The sequence below is a fragment of the Balaenoptera acutorostrata genome, chromosome 6, assembly GCF_949987535.1.
Source record: "Balaenoptera acutorostrata chromosome 6, mBalAcu1.1, whole genome shotgun sequence".
In the NCBI taxonomy this organism is placed as follows: Eukaryota; Metazoa; Chordata; class Mammalia; order Artiodactyla; family Balaenopteridae; genus Balaenoptera; species Balaenoptera acutorostrata.
This window is the reverse complement of record NC_080069.1, coordinates 118,417,502-118,437,600: the sequence shown is the minus strand read 5'-3', so window position 1 is coordinate 118,437,600 and position 20,099 is coordinate 118,417,502. Positions and strand designations below refer to the sequence as shown.

Genomic DNA, 20,099 nt, shown 5'->3' with positions numbered 1-20,099 from the left:
CTTTACTTGCTGCCTGCAGTGATGGCCTTAAGGCTGCCTGTCCGTGCCAGGATATTTGGCACAAAGAGCAGCCCCGAGGCCCGCTCAATGCTCTCGATGGGCACCAGGAAGCGCTCCAGTGGGACTGTCTCATCCACAGGCACATTGGGCATCACATAGGAGCGGAGTTCGATCTGCCCGCCTGCTGCCTCCAGGATCAGCACTTTGAAGAAGTGGGTGGGCACCGCCACGTGGTTCTTGCCAATTACCTGGTACTTCACATAGGACTTCCCATCAGCCTCCGTCCTGTGGGCAGACCCAGGCACACATGGCCCTTTAGGGCTCCTGGGGGCTTGGTCAGACCCAAGGCCACCGCCTCCAGGAAGCCTTCCCTGACCCGACCTCCAGCTTGTGTCAACCTGCAGGACCACCCCTCAGTGTGAGGCTTCTTTTCCCTGCTTGGCTCCCCCAGGAGGCTGGGAGCTCCCTGCAGGGTAGAGACTCACTCTTCCCCTGTTTTCTTCATGTCCAACACTGGGTCAGGCAGAGTGGGTGGTGGCAATAAACGCTGCAGAAAGAATCAGGCCTTCATTCACATTCATCCCTGTGGACCCTTGATTATTGTCTGTCTCCCCCTGTGGAGGGTGGGCACCAAATGGGCAGGGCTGTGGCAGCGGAATTCCCAGCACCAGCACAGGGCCTAGGGCAGAGCAGGTGCCCAGAGCACTGGATGGGTGACTTCAGGCTAAGCCTCCACGGCCTCCGCTCCATTTCAGCAGGCCAGAGGAGGCACTTGCTAATTAAAGTACATCAGTGTCCCAGCCACCGCCTCAGCAGGCCCGTGCTGAGCCCTTACTACGGTGACATCCACCATCCCGCTTTGTCCCTTAAACAACCACGTGGTAGCTAATGGGTATTATCCCCATTTTACAGGAGAGGATGTTGAGTTCATTTGCCCACGGCACCCAGAAACGAGGTGACAGGGCCTGGATTCCATCCCAGGCAGAGCCAGCTGTTTGGCCACAACCTCTAGCCTCACTCATCCCAGTCCTCAGCAGGCTAGAAAAATCACCAAGCGAGCTCAGAAGAGCTCAGTCCCTTCTACCTGGGAGGCCAGGCTGCAGAGGGACAAGAGTAAAGGCGCAGGGTCAGGGAGATGGAGTTCAAACCTGGCTCCAGGGGAAGCATAGGGGAAGGCTGCTCCAAGCAGGGGAGACCGAAGACGAGAGCCTAGTGCAAGGGTTTCTACCCGCGCAGAATAGAGTCAGGTGGATGTGAAAAGAGATGACACAGGAGAGAGGAACAGGGCAGATTCAGGGCCTGGTGCCCACGGGCAGAGGAGATGTCTAGGTGGGTACCCCAAAGGTCTCTGTGGAGTAGAACTGGGGGGCCCGAGACAGGGAATGGACAGACTCGCCAAGAAACCAGATGAGTGGGGACCTGGCGGTGTTGACACAGAGCCTGGGGGGAGACTGGACGGGATGACTGGGAGGTGCCCCCCAGCTCTAGCCTTACCTGGGCAGGAAGAGAGGCCCCGTGCAGACATAGACATTTTGGTAGGTGCGGGTCAGGCTGCGGCTGTACTTTTCCAGGTTGTTCCAGGCATTCTGGTTGAGGTGGGGCACCTGGCAGGAGAAGTGGGCTTCAGTGAGGCTGGCTGGGACACTTGCAGTCAGAGGGCTGCCCCAGGCCCTGAGGGGCTGGCACTGGCATGGAGCCAGAAGGTTCCAGCGGGGGTGGGGGGTGGGAACAAGCATGCGGAGGAAACAGGTTCATGGAAGGAGAGTCACTTAGCGCACATAGTCACGAGGGTGGGGCCCAGATAGAGCTCAAGGAGGTGCTACTTTCGTCCAGCTAGACTGGGAGAACTAGCATCCCAAGTCTCAAAGCTGTTTCTCAGCTCCAAAGAGCCATATGAAGGAAAGGAGCAAATCTCCCAGAGAGAAACAGGCCTGCCCCCTGCCCCCAGGGGCTCATGGCAAGACCAGCTCTCCCAACCATCTCTCCTTTCCTTTTCCTAGTCTGAACCGCATGCAGAGCTAAGCGGGGAAGGTCAGGAATCTGCTCCTGACTCCACCACTTGAGCTCTCCAGTCCTCAGCACAGCGTCTAGTCAAATGGGTAGCACAGTCAGGTCAGAGAGGCTGGGACCTCACAAGCCTCACTCAGAGCCTGACATCCGTCTCCACGTGGGTGTCAGGCCCTGGTGGGAACAGGGCTAGAGGCTAGTCCAGGCGCACAGCGACTGCTACTAACAGCCACTGCGTGCAGCTATCTTTCCTTTTACTCCTGGAAGGAAGGCAGGGTAGGACAATGGCTGAAAGCTCAGGGTCCTCTAGGCAGACTGCCTGGGTCTCCACCCACTGACACTGTGCCAGTCACTTTGTCTCTCCGAGAATCACTTCCCTCATTATAGCTGGTATTTATTGAATGCTTGCCGTGGGCCATAAAGTGTGCTCAGTACTTTTACGTGCATGGTATCCCGAGTTCCTCAGCGCCTCTGCACGAGGTAGGTGAATAACAGTTTTATCTCCATTTTACAGACAAGGAAACTGAAGATCAGAGAGGCGCCCGGGGGCCCTCGGTTAAGATCAGAGTGCAGAGTGGATGCTCAGCGCTCCACCGCTCCGTCCCTTCCGCCTGAGGCGCGCGGTGTGTTTAGCCAGGCCTCTGGCATAGAGCGCGCACTCGGCAGCTTTCCCATCTGCAGGGGAGCAAATCGAGGCTCAGAGGCGAGCGGTGGCCTCGCCTTCCGCCGCCGGGGCAGGGGGCACAGGCGATACCTGGGGTGCGATGTTGCTCAGGTAGAAGGTGTCGTCCATGGCCTTCTGGCTCCAGCGGTGGTTGGCGGCGGCGGCGAGATGGCCGCGGTCGAAGCCGCTGCCCCCGTAGTCGGCGTTGGTGGCACGGTGATACGCATGCACCGAGTCGTCCTCGTGGAAGTCGCAGGAGCGGCGGTCGCCGTCGCCGCGGAGACTCTCAGGCCGCAGCTGCTCGACCACCCAGAGCGCGCCGCGGGTGCGCGCGTCGTAACACAGCATGTACGACTCGCGGCTCTTGAGCTGCGCCACCCCGGGCAGCCCGTACTTCGCCAACTCGCCGGTGCTGCCGCCCGTCGGAGCCCCGGGCACGGCGGGAAGCCCGGCCGCCGCCGCCACAGGCAGCACGGGCAGCCGGCTCAGCAGCCCCGGCGCCGCCCATGCGTCCGCCCGCCGCCGCCGCCAGCCCTCGGCGGCTGCACCCAGCCCTGCGCCCAGCGCCAGGGTCAAGCCGGCCCGAAGCAACTGCTTGGCCATGGATTGTGGCCGGAGTGCGGATGGAGCGGTCTGCGGAGACGAAGGAAAGTCTCGCCCTCACGCGTGCGACCCGGGAGGCTCTGAAAGGGGCCGCACAGGCCTGCGGGGCCCACCGCGAGGATAGCGCCGAGTGGAGGCGTAAGACAGCGGAACGCAGGTCCCTTCCACTCCCGAACGCTCCAAAGTATTAATATTATACTCAGGAGGCCAACAGCAGGGGTGAGGACCGGCCCAACTGGACCTGGCGGCGCCCTTTCTTCGCCCTTAAGACTGGGCGCTGAGGGCGTGGCATCGCCGCCGCGGTTTATGATTGGCTGCCCCCAGAACCGGCTCCGCCCCGCCAGGTCGCCTTGGTCTCCACCGAGGGATCTTCCCGCTCTGCCAACTAAGATCCCGCAAGCCCCACAGCGGCCAAAAAAAAAAGCCTTAAAAAGGTTCATACCTTCTAAATCACTTAGAGGAATGAGCTGGGGAAATAAATCAGGAATGCAAGGATTCCCCACCGTATTACTTATAATAGAGGCCGGGGAATAAGCAAAATATTCGGAAATAGGCACTGGTTCCGGACATTTTTAGCACATTAGATAGAATAGTATCTAGACCATAAAAATATTTTAAAATCATACAGCAACTTGCTCACCACCTAACGTGAAGGGAGAGACAATACACAAAACTCCGTATCAAGAAAATGACAATTATATAATAGTAATTACATCAACGAAGAAAAGACCAACATGTTACCGGTGATTTTCTCCAGATTGTGGGCTGTGAACGACTTGTTGAATTTCAAAATTTTTTCAATCTAAAAAATAACTTGCTATGAAATCATAATGTAATAATACCTTCTGGCCCAGTGTACACTCTCTCCTCCCTACAACTGCAAATTGCAGTTGTTAAAGAAGAGTTGAATAGGCTCTTCCAACAATTTCCTAACCTTTTCCTTTGACCATTCTAAGAGCTTCCTGACTCCATCTTTGCTCAAACGTTTTTTCCTGCTCCGAGGTCTTGAAGGTTTCAGCCCATCACAGAACCAATGCCCACTGCAAAGAACACATGATTTATTAAAGACAACTTATCATCAACAGCACTGATTCAAAGAACAAAACAGACGAAAAAACAAAAGCAGACTAACATTCTGACCCTTGGAATGAGACCTGCTGAATTCATACAGCCCATTCTCTAAGTGTCCAAAGTCCTGGGGGCAGCTTCCCAAGCAGGAAGCCTCGGGGTCTCTAGCTCTCTGGGGACCTCCCTTGAGAGGCTGGGGAGGGAGAATTGCCAAGGGCAGGTCCTCCCATTGGCAAGCTCAGTCTAACCTGGACGTGGTTCCTGTGCTCTTTTGACCTTCATCACAAGGTCAAGGAGAGGGCACTGGACCCAGGTCTGCCACTGAGGCAAATGAGATGCAGTGATTCAAGTAGTATGGTACCAGGAGGGAAGGCAGAGGGACAGGCAAGAGGCAATGCATCAGGTGTCCTGGGCAGTGCCTGCTGGGACCCAGGCTGTGGTCCAAGCGACACGCTGTGAAGGGATCAAGTTGTGACTGAACCACCAGCTGACAAGTTCTGGGAAGAGGGTGAGCCAGGCTGCTGGGAAGCAGCGCTTCTACCCCATGCCGGGGTCTTGGAGGCTGGCAAGGATACCAACTCTCTCGTCTCCCTTACACCCAGTTCTATTACAGAGCTCAGGGCCCTCCCAGCCAGGACCTGCTGGAAAACCAGGAAGGTCCCAGAGGCAGGGGGAGAGGATGTTGACTGACCTTGGAAGGTCAGGAAGACCATGACTCCCGCTGGTTTCCACCATTCCAGCCCTACCCTTCATCCCCAAATCAAGCACTTGCCAATCTGCAATAAATAACCAGGAGTCTGAATAAATAGTAAAAATCTCCCAAATACTGTGCTCGGAGAGGAGGAGGAAAAAGGCAAGTGCATGGAGTCCTAGAAGCATCCAAGGGACAGCCTGGAAAGGCGCCTCCTTGGGGAAGCTGTTCCCGGCCCATAGCCACAAGTCCTGGCTGTCAGGCTAAGGAAGTTTCCGGGGGGCCTGAGGGTCCCTGCTGGCCAGTCTGGGGAGATGAAGAGGGCCCATGCTACGTCACCCAGCCTTCCAGATGCAAACCAGCTGCCTCCTCACAAAAGGAGGGAGGGCCTTGGTCAGAACAGGCCCACTACTCCCACAGCCCAGCGTGGGCGGAGCCGGCTGCTCCTACTCGGTACGCATGTGCCCCACATCCTGGGAGCAGCCCGAGCAGGTGACCGGAGAAGGGCCTGCACCTCCTTCAGCTCCCCTGCCTGAGGGAGACATGGCTCTCCTGGCCCTGACAGGACCCAGGCCTTTGAGCTCGGCCACGCCTGACCCAGAGAGGCTCCCTTCGGTCCCACTGCCCATTATGGGGTTCACCTGCCCTGGGCCGGCACCTGGAAGCCATGGGAACGACTACACCTCAGAAGCACCTGGATCCCAACCTTAATGTCCTTTTTCTTTTGGGAGAGAAGGACCTTTGGGGGAACCTCTGGAAGACCCAGCTCTCCCTCTCCTCCCCCCTCCCTCCCTGGGCAGGTGGGTGAGGCTCAAAGCTTCATGGGCTATTAATTCTCAGCAACTCTGGGTTTCCAAGAATCCTGCGGTGGGGCAAGGGTTCAGGGCCCTCGAGTGAGGCACTGTGGACTGGGAGCCCTGGGAGCCTAGAGCTGGGAGATGGGAACAGGCTGCAGACGTCAAGGCTGACCTCCAGGAGCCTGGCTGAGCCAGACTCTTCATCCTGTCTCCAGGGTTCTTGGGCATAGAGAGGAGGGTGGGGGAGAGGCTGGGGATAAGGCAACCCAAAGAGAGGGGAGAGAGCGAGCAACAGAGAGAGGGGCGGACAGAGTGAGAGCCACACCCCCTCAGTGAAAGAGGTGGAAGGAGAGAGAGGGAGACGGAGGCAGAGACAGACAAGGAGAAGCAAAGACCAAGAGGGAGTCACCTCCCTCCAGACACATGGAAACACACACAGACGGAAGAGAAGTACACACGAGGGGGATTAAAAAACATACACAGCAACCCACAACTACACACACACACACACACACACACTCACACACACACTCCGTGGGAAAGAGACAGAGGGTGAGACCTGGGCCTGGCAGCCTCTTAGCTCCTTCACGGTGTCACCTTCCCTGTGGAGAAGCCCAAGCACCAACCTCCAGAAGTGGTTTCTGGCTCATCTGCCAAGCACCTCCCCGACCAGCGCCCAGAAGATGGAGCAAGAGAGCAGGAAGAGAGCAGCAGAGCAGAGGCAGGGAGGGGCCCTTGACTGCCCCCAGGGCCCGCAATCTGCCCCAGCCCCAGGAAACCACCTCACAAGCTCCTGCCTTGCTCATCAGCCTGGGCGAAGGGTCCAGGGTGGAAGGGGTGGAGTGGGGGGAGGAGCCAGGGCTCGGTGGTTAGGAAGGAGCAGGGCACAGCGGGCCCCCGGTGGGATCGGCCAGGGTGAGAGGCCTGGAGCAGGCTGATCCTGCAGCGGCCCCTCTGGCTGGGACCCCACAGGCTCCTGCACGTCCCAGAAGCCAGGGCACAGCGGTCGGCGGTGGCTTCTCTCCCAAACCTGGGCCTCTTGCCGCCAGGCTACTGTGAGTCTTGGAGTTCCTTGGCTTTCTGTAGGATCTGGCAGATGTCTGTGATGGGGTAATCCTGGGCAGGGGAAAGGCCAACAGTATGCTTGAGAAGTCAGCTCACCCTTCACCACCTCTGCTGCTCCCGGCCCTCTCCAGTAGACCTGTCACCATGCTGGACCCCGGGCCTAAGGGATAGGGAGCACAGGATACCCCCAGTCTGCCCAGACCTTGCACGGAGCTATACTACACCCACTGCAGCAGTAACTTAACCAACCCAACCAGTCACCACCCAAAAGGTCTCACAGCCCCTTCCCTAGGACAAGGACCACCTGCTTCACCTCTCCCCACTCCTGCCGTCGGACCCTGACCTCCACTGACAATGAGCCTGGAACAGGGTCGGATGCTGTCCATGTACTAGCTCACTGGGTCACCTCAACAGCCCGATGAGGGCTTACTGTGAACCTGCCCATTTTACACATTTAGTCAATGAAGTTATTGAAAACCAACCCCAGGCCAGGCGTTGGCAAAGAAATTAAGGCCTAGAGAGGTTGCCACTTAGCTTAGGTCACATGACTAGCACGGGAGAACAAAGATGTGAACCCAAAATCGTCTGACTCTCAAGCCCATGTTCTTAACCACTAAGGCCCACACTTTCCTTCCCCCGGTCTGAGCACGATTACCAACGGACATTATTAGCACGTACTGGGTAATAAGTCGCAGCCTTGAGTGAATGACTTGGCTTCTCTGAACCAGCTTGGTTCAGAGAAGCCAAGTCATTCACTCAAGGCCACACCACACTCAAGGTCAGTGGCAAAGCCAGATTCAACCCAGATCCAAACACAGATCTGCCTCAGGGGTCTGGACTCTTAAGCCCTGCTACCCTCTCCTGATCCTGACGCAGACTATCACAGCAGCTGGCATGGGGCGGCCGCCTGCTAAGTGTCTGTCTCATGGCTAAAGACTGAGCCTGCCCCTCTGAACCCCATTACCTGCAGGAGCCGCATGTTTACGGTAAAGTCCCCTTCCAGCAACTGCTCCCGGATCAGTCTAAGAAAAACAAGCAACAAAAGCACTGGGCCCCTGGGTCACTCTGAGTGCAGGCCCACCGGGCCCCTTCCCGCTCCTGCCGCCCCACCGCACCCGCAGCAAGTCTGGTTTGATGCTCGCCTGAGAATCCCAGAAGCTCTCACCAGCCTCTCGAGAGCAGGCCCTGCCCGCCCCCTGCTCGCGGCCACACTCACATGAGCATGGCGCAGCAGACCAGAAGGAGGAAATCAAAGCGGCTGCTGTCGGCAAACAGGGAGTCCCAGATCCGGATGACATCAGGCAGCAAGAACTCCTGGGACAGCAGCAGTGTCAGCCAGCGGAAGGCGAAGAACTGGGGCTTGATATTCTGCTCTTGCTGGGGAGACAGAGGTGCAGGGTGGGTGCAAGAATCCGTGTTGGCTGGTTGCCACGGAACACCACGCAACCTACTAGACATGAATTCATATAAGCAGCAGGCCAGGCGTGAGCGCCAGGCACGCTCAGGCGCGGATGGCACGGGGCTGCCTAGGAAGCCTCGCTCAGTGAAAGGGGGCAGCTCCTGCTTGCTGCCAGCCAATGCTGTCAGATCGTCTGATGTTTTCAATTATTCCCAATGGAGACGAGCCCTCTGGTCAGCCACAGTGAATACTATTGACCGAAAAAGCGTGTTACAAAACAGCAAGACATGATTCCATATTTGTTTAAAAAGATATGTTTATATATATCTTCTTGTTCACGAAACTTGTTTTGTTTGTAAATAAATATCCTTTTTACTGAACTGTTTCCTGAAATAAACATGGAATGCCACTCCACTAATTTTTAAAAATGAAGTTCATACTTCCTTTCTTGGAGGACTAACAGGCTGAACTAAGAGCACACAGTAAACGCCCTGCGCCACGCCTGGCACACGGGGCACTGTATCCACCTCCCCCACCCCCAGCCCGCTAGGCTCCCACCACCTGCTGCCCAGGTCCCCCAGCCCCGCCTCGGCACCCGGCTCAGCACTCCCTGGCAGCAGCAGCCACTTCCAATCCCCACACGCAAGCCAGTCCTCATCCTGGGCCTGGGGTGCTCAGGAGCCTGCCGTCCTCCGCCCCCTTCTGTCTGCCCTGGCCCGTGTGGTGCTGGGGGTCCTCACCAGTTTCAGGTAGAGTTCCATGTCCTTATCCTTCAGGGTGGAATACACCTTTTCCATCTTGTAGGTGATGCCACACTGTGAGTCGTCAAGGCTCTTGATGAAGTTGTCCCGGATCTCAGCCATGAGGTTGGTGAAGCAGAAAAAGGTGTCCGCCTCAGCGTGCTCTGGGAGACGGGCAGGGTGAGGGCAGCCATGAGAGAACTGGCGCCCTCCCGTGTCCCACCCCACCGCTCAGCTACGTGAGACCCCCTCCCCTCTGAGCCTCACCAAGTCACCCCGCCTTGGTCAGGCTGCGCCCCTCCTCTGTCCGTGGCCACTCTCCACCCCCAGACTAAGGACATCACTTCTTTCTTCTCGCACCTCTGACAATGCTGTACACCAGCTCAGCGACTGACTACATGCTCTTCTGCTGACATTTTTTCAAATCATTATTTACTTAAATCCTTTCTATCGTTCAGCTTCCTATATATACAGCTCATCTCCTCTATCAGAAATTCATTTACAGATAGCAAGAAATCAGTAAACACCTAACATTCTAGAAAGTTCAAGCCAGAAAAGATCTCAGAGATGATCCAGGCCAACCCGCTTATCCGACAGAAAATGGAGGCCCAAAAGAGGGAAGTGAGCTGCACAGCTTGAAAAATAAAGCCCATTAGCCTGGAGCCCGTGTATCTACCTTTCCACTCGCTGTTGGGGTCGGTGGCAAAGGTGTAGTACAGGGGCCCCACGATCTCATTCATGCCCTGCACGTAAGCGATGCCAGGGTTGAGCTTGGCGTAGATGAACAGAATCCGCTCCACGACCTCCCAGTGGGCCTCGCAGCCGTTGGGCAGCACCTCATACTCGTTCAGGGATGAGGGCGCCGCGTTCTTGTGCGGGGAACTCATCTGGGGGAGAAGAGGAGGAGCTCGTTAAGGTGGGTGGCACTACCGACAGTATGTTCTCACCGGGTATGTTCACCCACAAGCCGAAACCTAACTTCCATCTCATGGGCAGCCCAGGGCACAGAGGAACGAGTCCAGCACCACCGGGAACAAGCGGACAAATCCAGAATGTGTGACATTCTACAAGCCAGCTGGACTGCAATCTAATTTATGGTGATAAAGGTCAGGATAGTGCTTACCTCTGAGGGAAGGCGTACTGACCAGGAAGGGGCATGAGGGGACTTTCTGGATGATGGGAATGTTCCGTGTCTTGATCTGGTCGGCAGTTACACGGGTGTATACATAAGAAAAAGGTCATCTAGTTGTATACCTAAGATTTGTGCATTTATTGTGTGTAAGTTATACTTCAATTAAAAAAAAAAACTTAAAAATATAAAAATATATCAAAAACAGACAACTGGTTAAGACTCTTCAAAAAGTCAAATGTTGAGGAGGGGGAAGTGGAGGCGTGCTCCAGATGAAGACACTAAAGAAACATAACATCCTAATGCAACGCATAAACCCTGAAGAGGTGCTGGTCTGGATTTAAAACAACAAAAACATTCTTAGTACGACTGAGGACACCCGATCCCGGACTGGATGTGAGGTCTTATTACGGACTATGGTTAATCTCCGTAGATGAGACAATGGTAAGGAGGATGTCCTTATTCTCACGGGATGCCTGCTGAAGTACTTGGAGGTGAAGGGTCAGGACGTCTGTCTATATATGACACACACACAAACATGGCCAAAGGTTAACAACTGTTGAATTTAGGTGGAAAGTATATAGGTGTGCGTTGTACTCTTCTTTCAACTTTTCTGAATGTTTCAAAATTTTCATAAGAAAAAGTTGGGAGATGAATGAAGAGATGATGATCCCCACTGAAAACTCATGCAATAGAGCAGAGGTCCCCAACATCAGGATCCCCTGGGAGTTTCATAAAGGTTCGGGTGCCTGGGGTTAACTGTATGAGAGCCACAGGCACACCCATGCAGGGACAGAGTATGAAGCTGTCCTGGAAGCCCAGGATCCTGGAAACAGGAAACTCCCTTTTCCACTATATATACACGTGTATACACATATACATGCATGTACATGTGCACACACACAGACACACACATCACTAATGTTTACCCAGAGTGTTCTATTGCAAAACAGAGCTGCACAAGCCTTCCTGTTTAATGCCCTGAACAGCATAGAATACTCTCTCAACATCAATTTCAAGATGAGGAAACTGAGGCTCAGAAATGTTAGGCCACTCATCAAACATCTCGCATTACAGTGAGCCCAGACCAGCTCACTCTAGAACCCGAGGTCCAGGCCTCAGCGAGTGCCCACTGCTTTCCAAGAATCTGCACAGCCATGACCTCATTTCACCCTCTGGGCAATTCAAAAGCCAGACAGGGCAGAAATGATTACACCCAGTTTACAGAAGAAGAGGCGGAGGCCCAGGAAGGTGAGTCTGGTGTTAGTTGCCCAGGGTCAAACAGTCCGCTTCAACTCAAACTGCCCAGCCACTGGTCCAGAGGTCTAGTGATGGAGCTCTATCACCAGGACCAGGTCCAAACCTAAAATCAGTTCTCAGCCACCAATTACTGTAGTAAAATGAATGACAGAAGCCAGGTCCCCATCTTGCCATGCAGCCAGAACATCAGCAGCCAAGCAGGAGGGCCACCAACCCAGCCAGCCACGGGGCCATTTAGCCAAGCATTTGGCACCTCCTGACACATCCAGCTCTGTCGTGAGCACGTGGAACCCAGGGATCAGCCAGAACGGCCCCGTCACCCCTGTGGTGGAAAACGGCTGCTCTCCTAGAAACACAAAGCCCTGATCGGTCACTCCACTTGGGGGAAACGAGCTTAGCTTGTTGGAGGTTACAGAGGATTTTTGCATTGTTGGAAGACAGCGAAAAATTTTGAGGAACAAGTCAAAGCTCCAGGTGCCAAAGCAGTAGGTGTAAATTAAGGAACAAGACAACATACTTGTTTAGCTATAAGCAGCTTCTCAGAATCACAGGAATCTGCTAGAAGGCTGAGGTTCAAACACTCAGCATCACCTGGCCAGCATAAGACCTATCATTCTTTTCTCCTAGGCTTCTCACACCCCTCCCCACTCCACCCCAGCCCCCACCCCCACCCACTCTTGCCTGGACACCTCAGCTGCCTCCCAGGCGGCCTCTCCACCTCCATTCCTGCCCCCGCCAGTCAAATCTTGTATAAAGGCAGACGTAAATCACATCCCTGCTCTTAGAATGGTGCAAGGGTCCCCAGCCCTCAGGATAAAGGCCCCGCGTGGCCTCACCACCACTCACCTCTCCAGCATCCTCCAGCAGACCTCCCCCCACCCCCCGACCCCGCCCCGCCCCACCTCATGCTGGACTCCCTTCCTTGAACACACCCCGCTCTCTCCGGCCTGAGGACGTCCACACATGCCATTCTCTCCACCTGAAGTCTCTTTCCTCTTCATCCTTGGAGCCTCAGCTTAAATGTCACTTCCTCAGGGAAGTCTTCCCTGATGCCCAGACCAGGTCGGCTCCCCCCATCACTGTTCCCACCGCACTTCCTCATCACACTGGTAGTTACTTTTCCAAGCGCCGTCTACACCACAGACCAGAAGTGTGGCTACTTCACTGCACAGCAGGGCCCTCCCCCACACCCATGACACCAGCCTTTGATGCCTGACTTTCAGAGAGAGCCAGGAGGGGGACCGGGCAGGACCAAGGCTGCTTTGGGTAACTCTCAGGGCAGACGGTCAGGGGTCTGATGGCCCGTGGCCACTAGTCCAAGAGAAGCAGGAAGGACAAGGTCATCACGGGGCGTCCCTGGGGCTGCCAGGCTGCCTCTCACATTTGTGACCCCGCTCCGGTTCCGGGCCACCGTCTGGGATTTCAGTGTCGTCTGTTCCACCCGCTTACGAAGGGTCTCGAACTCATTCTGCGGATCCAGGATGAGGAGGCAGGGGTACTCGGTGGCCCTCTGGAAGAAGGATATGTCTGGGCACAGCCTTCTGTCAAGAGGGAACAGGGGAGGACTGTTACTCAGCGTGGAATTTTTAGGCATCCCACCAGCACCCTGCTGCCAGATGCCCCAGCATCCCCAAAGCCTCTGTATGTGTGTGTCTGTTTTTTAATTAATAACATTTTATTTCAAAAGCAATATAGTCATGGTATATGTATACATACCCATATATCTTAACGTGTATTTGCAAATAGACACACACACACGCATATATATTTTTAAGTGTCCTTAGGGTCTTAAATCGTCTCCTAAAACAAACGTCTTTCCATGTCAAAAATACCTCATATGTACAAACGTATTAACTGCATTGTGGCTTAAAATGGTAAAAGAAGTTTAGTTAAGTTACGCATTATACAATAGAATATTACACAGCTGACATGGGAGATGCTCAAGACAGAGCAAGAGAAAAAAGCAAGTTGGGAGACAGGCTCTAGATCGTGATCAAGTTTTTAAAATATATGTACTGCAGTACACGCGCATTTTCCAAAGATCTTATACAGAGCACATTGCAAACCTGCCCTCTAGAAACACTGAACAACGTGCTACAATCACTACCAGGGCAAGAACCTGTTTCCCCAGAACTGGGTTCAAGACGTGGTTCCTGACTTAAATGGGGCTATTAAACACCTGGTGAGTAGAGGCTCCAGCCTGAGAAGGAAGGAGGCAAGAGCCCGTTCTGCCCCCTGGCTGAGCCGCCCAGGGTTGGGGTCCCACTGCGGGCACAATGAGCACAGGAGAGGAGCAGCCCCAGGTGGCGAGGGGCTGGAAACACAGCTACAAACAGTGAAGGCAGAACTGAAAGCAGGCGGGCAGACTCAGAACCCAAGCTCTAACCACTGGGTCCACTGCGGACAGGCCTGCCGGCTCCTCACCCAGCCCTGTGGGAGAGTCACCCGCTGCCAGACTCGCCCACTCAACAGGACAGCACAGCCGGCGTCTCCACACTTCTCTACCAAGAGGAACGGCACGCACATGCATACAGCGTAGCTCACAGTTTAAAAAAAAACACACTTCTGACCCTGTCGCTCCTATGCTTAAAACCTTTGCGCGTCTGCCCCACATCCCTGGGATGGAGCGATGGTCCGACCCCTGCTTGCCTCCAGTGTGGCCGCAGGCACACAGGCCTTCGCGCTGCTCCTCGGACAGCCAAGCTCTGCAGGCTCGCAGGGCCTCCCACGGCAGCTCCTTGCCCAGCAGCACACGGCCCTCCGCTCCCCTCCCCCTGCCCCAAGGTGCCCGCTCCTCCCATCTCAGCTGCTGCCTCAGGCCAGGCTTCCCGACCGCCCTGAAGCACCCTGAACTCTGCCTTCAGAGCGTTCTCCACAAACTTTAGTGACACGGAAGATCTGTTTTGTTGAACATCCGTCTTCCCGTCCTCCCTGCCAGCTTCTAGGTTCCTTAAGGAGAGAGGCCATGTCTGTCTATTCCGTGTTCAACACCCAGCCTGGCTCTGAGCCTGCCATGTAGCGGGGCCTCAGTATTTGCTGAAGGAAGGAAGAGATGAATCCACAGATGCCAGGGCTACAACTGAAACTAAGGCAGGGAGAGAGGAGAGCCGGGCGCTCACCGCACCGCCAGCCCCACCCCAGGCCTGCTATCACTAGGGCCTGGACTCAGCTAGCAGGACAACTCACCAGCAGTTCCTCAAACACGCCCCTGTGGGCCTGGGCTGGGAAGGGACAGGGCAGAAGAACTGGGAATCCCACAGAAGCCCCAGGGGCCGGCTGCCAGCGCCCGGCGCCCTGCTCACCGGACATCTTTGTCGATCTGCAGTAGCACCTCGTTGTCCTTGAAGTACGTGTTCCATCGGCTGTCGGGGTTAGGGTTGAGTGGCTGTCAGGGAAAACGAGCTGCTCTGTCCTCGGCCGGCTAGGAGCCCAGGGACAGATACCAGCCTGGGCGCCTGAGCAGCGGCTCCGAACCAGCATTCCCACCAGAGACCCAGCTGTGGCTGAGACAGCCTGTGAGCTAGCTGGGGGGCAGCACAGGCCTCGCGCGGCCTCCCGAAGCACCATCACACTCCACACCCGGCGGCCGAGCCCCGCAGTCCGCTCTGAGTACTTCCCTGCGCAGCAAGGACTCTGTCTTTCCTGTCTGTAGCTCTAGAATGCTGCGTGTAACAGGTGCTCACTAAATGCTTGCCTGATGAATGAATGAATATTGTATCATTAGGTCTCTTCGAATCTAACTCATTACTACTTTGAGTTGCCAATTCCAGTCCTTGGAGGATCGGCCTGGGTCCAACCCATCTCCACTTCCCGACTGCAAAGCACCAGGGAGGAGCTCGGTATTTGTGGCTGGAACGAGGCTTCCTCCAGGCCGCACAAAGGCAGTTTATCCTCCCACCGGCCCTGTTCTGACTCCCTTCAACTATAATATCACAGAACCTTCCTCGAGGAAGGGAACTGAGGAGGAAAGGAGACAATGCATGTGGAGGACCTGGCTCAGCGCTGCACACGCACGCTGCCGTGACCCCAGTCATCACTTACAGTCCCGAATGGGCCCAGAGCCTGCGGAGAACAGGGAGAGACAACAGTCTTCGGGGGCTGAGGAGCTAAATGCAGAAATGAGGTACTGGGAGGGCCAGAGGGGACCAAGACCAGCTGCACCTGGCCTCTGGCACGAGGGACCTAGTCCACTCCAAAGCCCACACCTCTCCCCGCTCTGCAGCCTCGGTCCCCACTGCTGACCCCTACTCACATGGTCCTCAAAGGTCACATCCTCCCTGGATACACCCATGTTGGCCTTGGCAATGCCAGGCTGGATGATCATTTCCCTCAGGAACTGAGAATACAGCTCCCTGTAGGAGAGAAGAGGAGAGAGGGATGATTCCCAAAGGTCTCCCTCAGGGAGCCCGGCGCAGAGCAGCAGCAATAGGAAGTGGGCCGGGCTCACGCCACCTGCTCTGTTTGATACAAAGGGCCTCCCATCATCCCCCTTTGTCAGGGTCTCACCTCTGCTTGGCCAGGATGGAGGTCCATGACGCTCTCTCCAAGGGGAGGTAGTTCAAGAGAATCTGCAGAGAGAGAGAAGAGCAAAGCTCTGGCGACTCCCCCAGCCCAACCCTGGAAGTAGATGGAGGCTGAGAGGCCTCAAAGAAAATGTCTGGTAAAGCCCGGAGACAGCAAGATGGGCTAAATAAAACCCAGGAACACAGGCATGGGCTGGGGGCAGCCTCCCCTTTTCTCCCCACTGGTTTCCCCCACCTTCATCCTGAACCAGCCCTTTCTACTGCATTTCCTCACACAGACTCTTCCAAACGATAATAAAACTCTGTGCTCAAAGGGGTTGGAAACCAGGACACCGGGGTTCTGCTCCCACCTCAGCGAAAGGTTTTAGGCGAAGCGCAGCCTTTTTTTTGTCCCAATAAGCATCACTTCCACTGAGCTGTCTGGACCAGGAAGCAGAGGGCTTCGCTGGCATTACAAAGTGTTCCACCCCCAAGGGGATCCTGGAGGGGACGCCAAGAGAACCAGAAAACCCAGAACTTCCCAGAAAAGCTTCCTGGGACAAGCAAGGAAAGACAGAGAGCAGGAAGAAGGGGCCAGGGATAGGGGCAGCCCACGCAGGAAACCAGGGAGTCTCAGCAGAGCAGAAGCTCCACCCCAGGCACACCCACCTTCCAGCAGAGGCACCGCAGTCCGCCCTCACAGGGGATGCCTGTGGACATAGCAGGCAAAGGTCACGCCCCCGCAGAGTCCCAGAACCCCCCAGTCCTCCACCTCGGAGCCAGTCGGCAGGGAATGGAGTGGGCAAGAAGTACTTCTTCCAGGATCGTTTTCTGCCAGAAAGATCACTAGACTAGATGCTAATCCTGTGTGTACTCTCTCTCTGTGGCCCGTCTGGAATGTTCTTTTGAGGATAACACCTTCTCACCCTTGATATTTCTTCCTCAGAGCGGCCTTTACCAACCACCACCTCTTCCCAAACAAAGTCAGGTCCCTTGACATAAATGATAATAGCTCCATCAATTCTTCACAACATCCACCACAAATGGGATCGTATAATGTAATTTGTATATCTATTTAACATCTTTAACTCCTACTACTGGGTAAGCCCCAGAAAGACAGAGGACCAAATTTGTCTTACAGTCCCAGTACCTAGCCCAGGGCATGGCCCACAACAGGTAGTCCGTAAGTATCTGTGGAATATAAACAAAGCTATGAATGCTGAGTGTTTTGGGCTTTATGGACATTGTTTCACTTAATCCTCATTACAGCCCTAGTAAGTAGGGAAGATCAGCATCATTGTCTCCATCTTACAGATAAAGAAACTCATCTGGAAAGACAGAGAAATCAAGGACTCACACACAGGTCTGTCTGACTCTAGAGCCCAACTCAGCAGGCTGCATCCCCTGGGGCCTGGCAGATTCTTCAGCTCAGCACAGATGCCAAAACCCCTCAAGATCTTCAGGGCCATGTTATAAAGCAGAAACTAACACACCACTGTAAAGCAATTATACTCCAATAAAGATGTTAAAAAATAAATAAATTTTAAAAAAAATAAAAAAAAGATCTTCAGGGCCTAAATATCACTCCTGAACAGAAAGACAAACTTCTCCTGAAATACTGTCATGAACCTCGCTAAAGCAGCTGTTGCTACCGTCTCCCCAGTACCGTGAACAGGAGCTAATGCCCCCACCTCAGAATCTGCATGGGGATGAAGGGGGCAACTCAAGCACTACTTGCTGACAAAGTTACAAGGGCAGTGCAGTCACAAGAAGCTACCCAGAACACCTTGGGGTATTTTTAAAGACAAGCAGAAGTCTCTGTGCTGAAAAGTTAACTAGGCCACGGAGGGCAAAGTCAAAAACTGCTGGGGTTCAGCTCCTTAAAGTGGGTGTCTCAAGGCTGGAATTTTACCATTAACCAAAGTTCACTGTTGCCTGAGTTGGCTTTGATCCTAAGCCAGGGATAGAACCAGGAACCACTCTGCAGTTAACCAAATTCTACAAGACAGGAAGCTTGCTGAGGAGTGAGGAAAGACCTGACCTCAGCTCACAAAGTCTCCCCTCTGCCCTCCAGTTACTCTCAGGAAGCAATCAGCATCATTCATAGGCCAATAAGCACCCTGTCTAAGGCCTACAGGCATGCTAATTGTGGCCGCCACTGCTCCAGGAACCCCCTCCAAGCTCAGGGTAGTCACTGGTTGTTCAGCTCCACAGAAGCTGGAGATGGCCCCAAAAGGCAGGCTGGCCCCCAGAACTGGCCAGGTGTGGCCTTGGGCACCCTCCCCTCCATCTTAGTCACAACGTTGCTCTAGGAAAACCCTGAAAACGGAGAGTTGCCTCTTACCACTAAAACTGAGTTCCTGAAGCTTTTCCAAGGCAATCGTGGGCTCCTTCAGGACATCCTGGAAATCTGCAATCCTAGAAGGAGCGAGGGGGAGGCAAATGAAGCACAACCAAACCCCAAGATGACAGGCTTAGCGACCACTCCAAAAGCCCACAGCTCTCTTACACCACCAGTCTCCAACCTGTTCTTCCCTCCCCTTCGGGACATAAAGATGGCAAAGCTCAAGCAAAACCTGGCCAAAGGCAGCTTTGGAGAACGAGAGATCACTTTTTCCTCTAAGCCCAGAAATGTAGAGATATTCTTGTCTATAGGTTCTCAAATGAGCACCATGAAATTAGACACATTCTAATATTTAGTGAGCTGGCATTTATGGGGCACTTCCTGCTGGCCAGGCCCAACACACTGCTGCTATCTTAACTCAAAAAACCCTAGGAATCAGGAGTAATTTGATCTGTAGACAAGGACCTGTGTAATCAGCGTTCCAAGCTCAAATATATAACCATTAAAAGACCTCTGGGCCTGCTCGCAGGCAAGGACAAAAGGTTTAAAAAACAAGTCCTGCACCAAGGGGGGAAAGTGGGGGGAGGGGGGTGAATTGGGAAATTGGGATTGACATATATACACTAATATATAAAACAGATAACTAATAAGAACCTGATGTATAAAAAATAAATTAAATTAAAAAAAAAAAAAAAACAAGTCCTGGAGGAAAACTGAAGAGTGAGCAAAATTAGCCAATGCTGCAGGATTTGGCCTGAGGGGAGAACAAACTGGAGAATCCAGGTTTTCTAACATTTCTAGTAAGAAAAGGACACGTGGGACAGGGAGCATCTGGATAGACTAGGGTACTGGGGCAAAGGGTTAACAAGGGAAAAAAGGACAGGAGGTGGGGGTGAGATCGGGCATCGAGGCCCTGGAAGAGGAAGACACCAGGGGAAGGGATCCAGGGTGAGGAAGAGACAGAGAGAGAGACAGTGAGAAAAGGGGCGACACCGAGGGGCAGGTGTCCACGCTCCGTGCCCCCCTCAGGCCCACAGCAAAGAGGTTGGAAAGTGGGCGCCCAAAACCTTCTGCCGGGGGCGGGGGGGGGGTCTCGGTTCATGGCCGCATCCGCGCGCCCCCTCCGCAGGTCAGAAGAGGCAACCTGGCCAGGAGTGGCCTGGCTGGTCTACCCCAGTGGCCCCTTACCGGCTCTTGTGCAGACTCGACATGGTGTTGACTTCCGGATCCCCCCGCTGCCTCCGCCGCCGCCAGCGCCGCCGCCCCTCAGGGCCGCGGGGCGCTGGGCAAAGGCCTCCGACCGGAAACTCAGCCTCAGGCGCGCGCGTTCTGCTCCGCCCCGCCCCGTTCACGTGCCACCGCTTCTCCGCTCTGCCGTCTGGCGGCGCGGCGGGGTGGGCGGGGCAAAAGAACGCCGGGAACACGGCTCCGCCTCCGCTCCCCCACCTACGAGGCTCGCGGACCTAGTGCGCAAAGTTTGAGGTCGTGCAGGTGACCGCTTAGTCTGTGCTCCCCAAGGCTATTCCTTGCCCTTTCCTGGGCCTCAGCTTCCAACTAGGCAGTATACCTGTCACCTTGTCCTCTTCCTTACACGTTCCTCACCTGCAATAAGCTATTGAGTTATCGTTTCAGGGATGTAGACCTTCCCTGCTCAACTATACAAGGCCTCCCGGCTGGTCTTTTCACTGCTGAACCCTCGACGCCTATAGCAGTGACTGCACAGAGCAGATGGTGCGGTAAACATTGGATGGAAGAGCAGGACTACAGTTCAGGGTTTCCTTGACTTTTGTATTTCATGAACATGAAATTTATCATAAAATCAGGACAATA

At 54.6% G+C, this 20,099-nt stretch overlaps 2 protein-coding genes across 4 annotated transcripts; both read right to left on the bottom strand.

The window, feature by feature from the left end:
* Positions 1–2: 2 nt before the first annotated feature.
* On the bottom strand, positions 3–4,160 carry ENDOG (endonuclease G). The gene is made up of 3 exons (XM_028161939.2): positions 2,762–4,160; positions 1,495–1,604; positions 3–285 (listed from the first exon to the last, which is right to left on the bottom strand). Exons 1-3 carry the CDS (start codon positions 3,272–3,274, stop codon positions 3–5), a joined length of 906 nt encoding a protein of 301 aa, XP_028017740.2. The 5' UTR covers positions 3,275–4,160.
* A 150-nt stretch (positions 4,161–4,310) lies between these two features.
* Positions 4,311–19,615, bottom strand: TBC1D13 (TBC1 domain family member 13). Of its 3 annotated transcripts, none has more exons than XM_057548522.1 (12): positions 19,458–19,615; positions 18,270–18,343; positions 16,595–16,635; positions 15,930–15,991; positions 15,676–15,775; positions 14,726–14,808; positions 12,805–12,964; positions 9,711–9,921; positions 9,035–9,198; positions 8,112–8,272; positions 7,860–7,917; positions 4,311–6,946 (listed from the first exon to the last, which is right to left on the bottom strand). In XM_057548522.1, the coding sequence occupies exons 1-12, from the start codon at positions 19,478–19,480 to the stop codon at positions 6,881–6,883; spliced, it is 1,203 nt and encodes a 400-aa protein (XP_057404505.1). In that variant the 5' UTR covers positions 19,481–19,615; the 3' UTR covers positions 4,311–6,880. The 3 variants fall into 3 exon arrangements, with proteins under 3 accessions (XP_057404505.1, XP_057404506.1, XP_057404507.1); XM_057548523.1 differs by having other exon boundaries at positions 12,805–12,961; XM_057548524.1 differs by lacking the exon at positions 16,595–16,635 and having other exon boundaries at positions 19,458–19,514.
* Between the last annotated feature and the right edge of the window lie 484 nt (positions 19,616–20,099).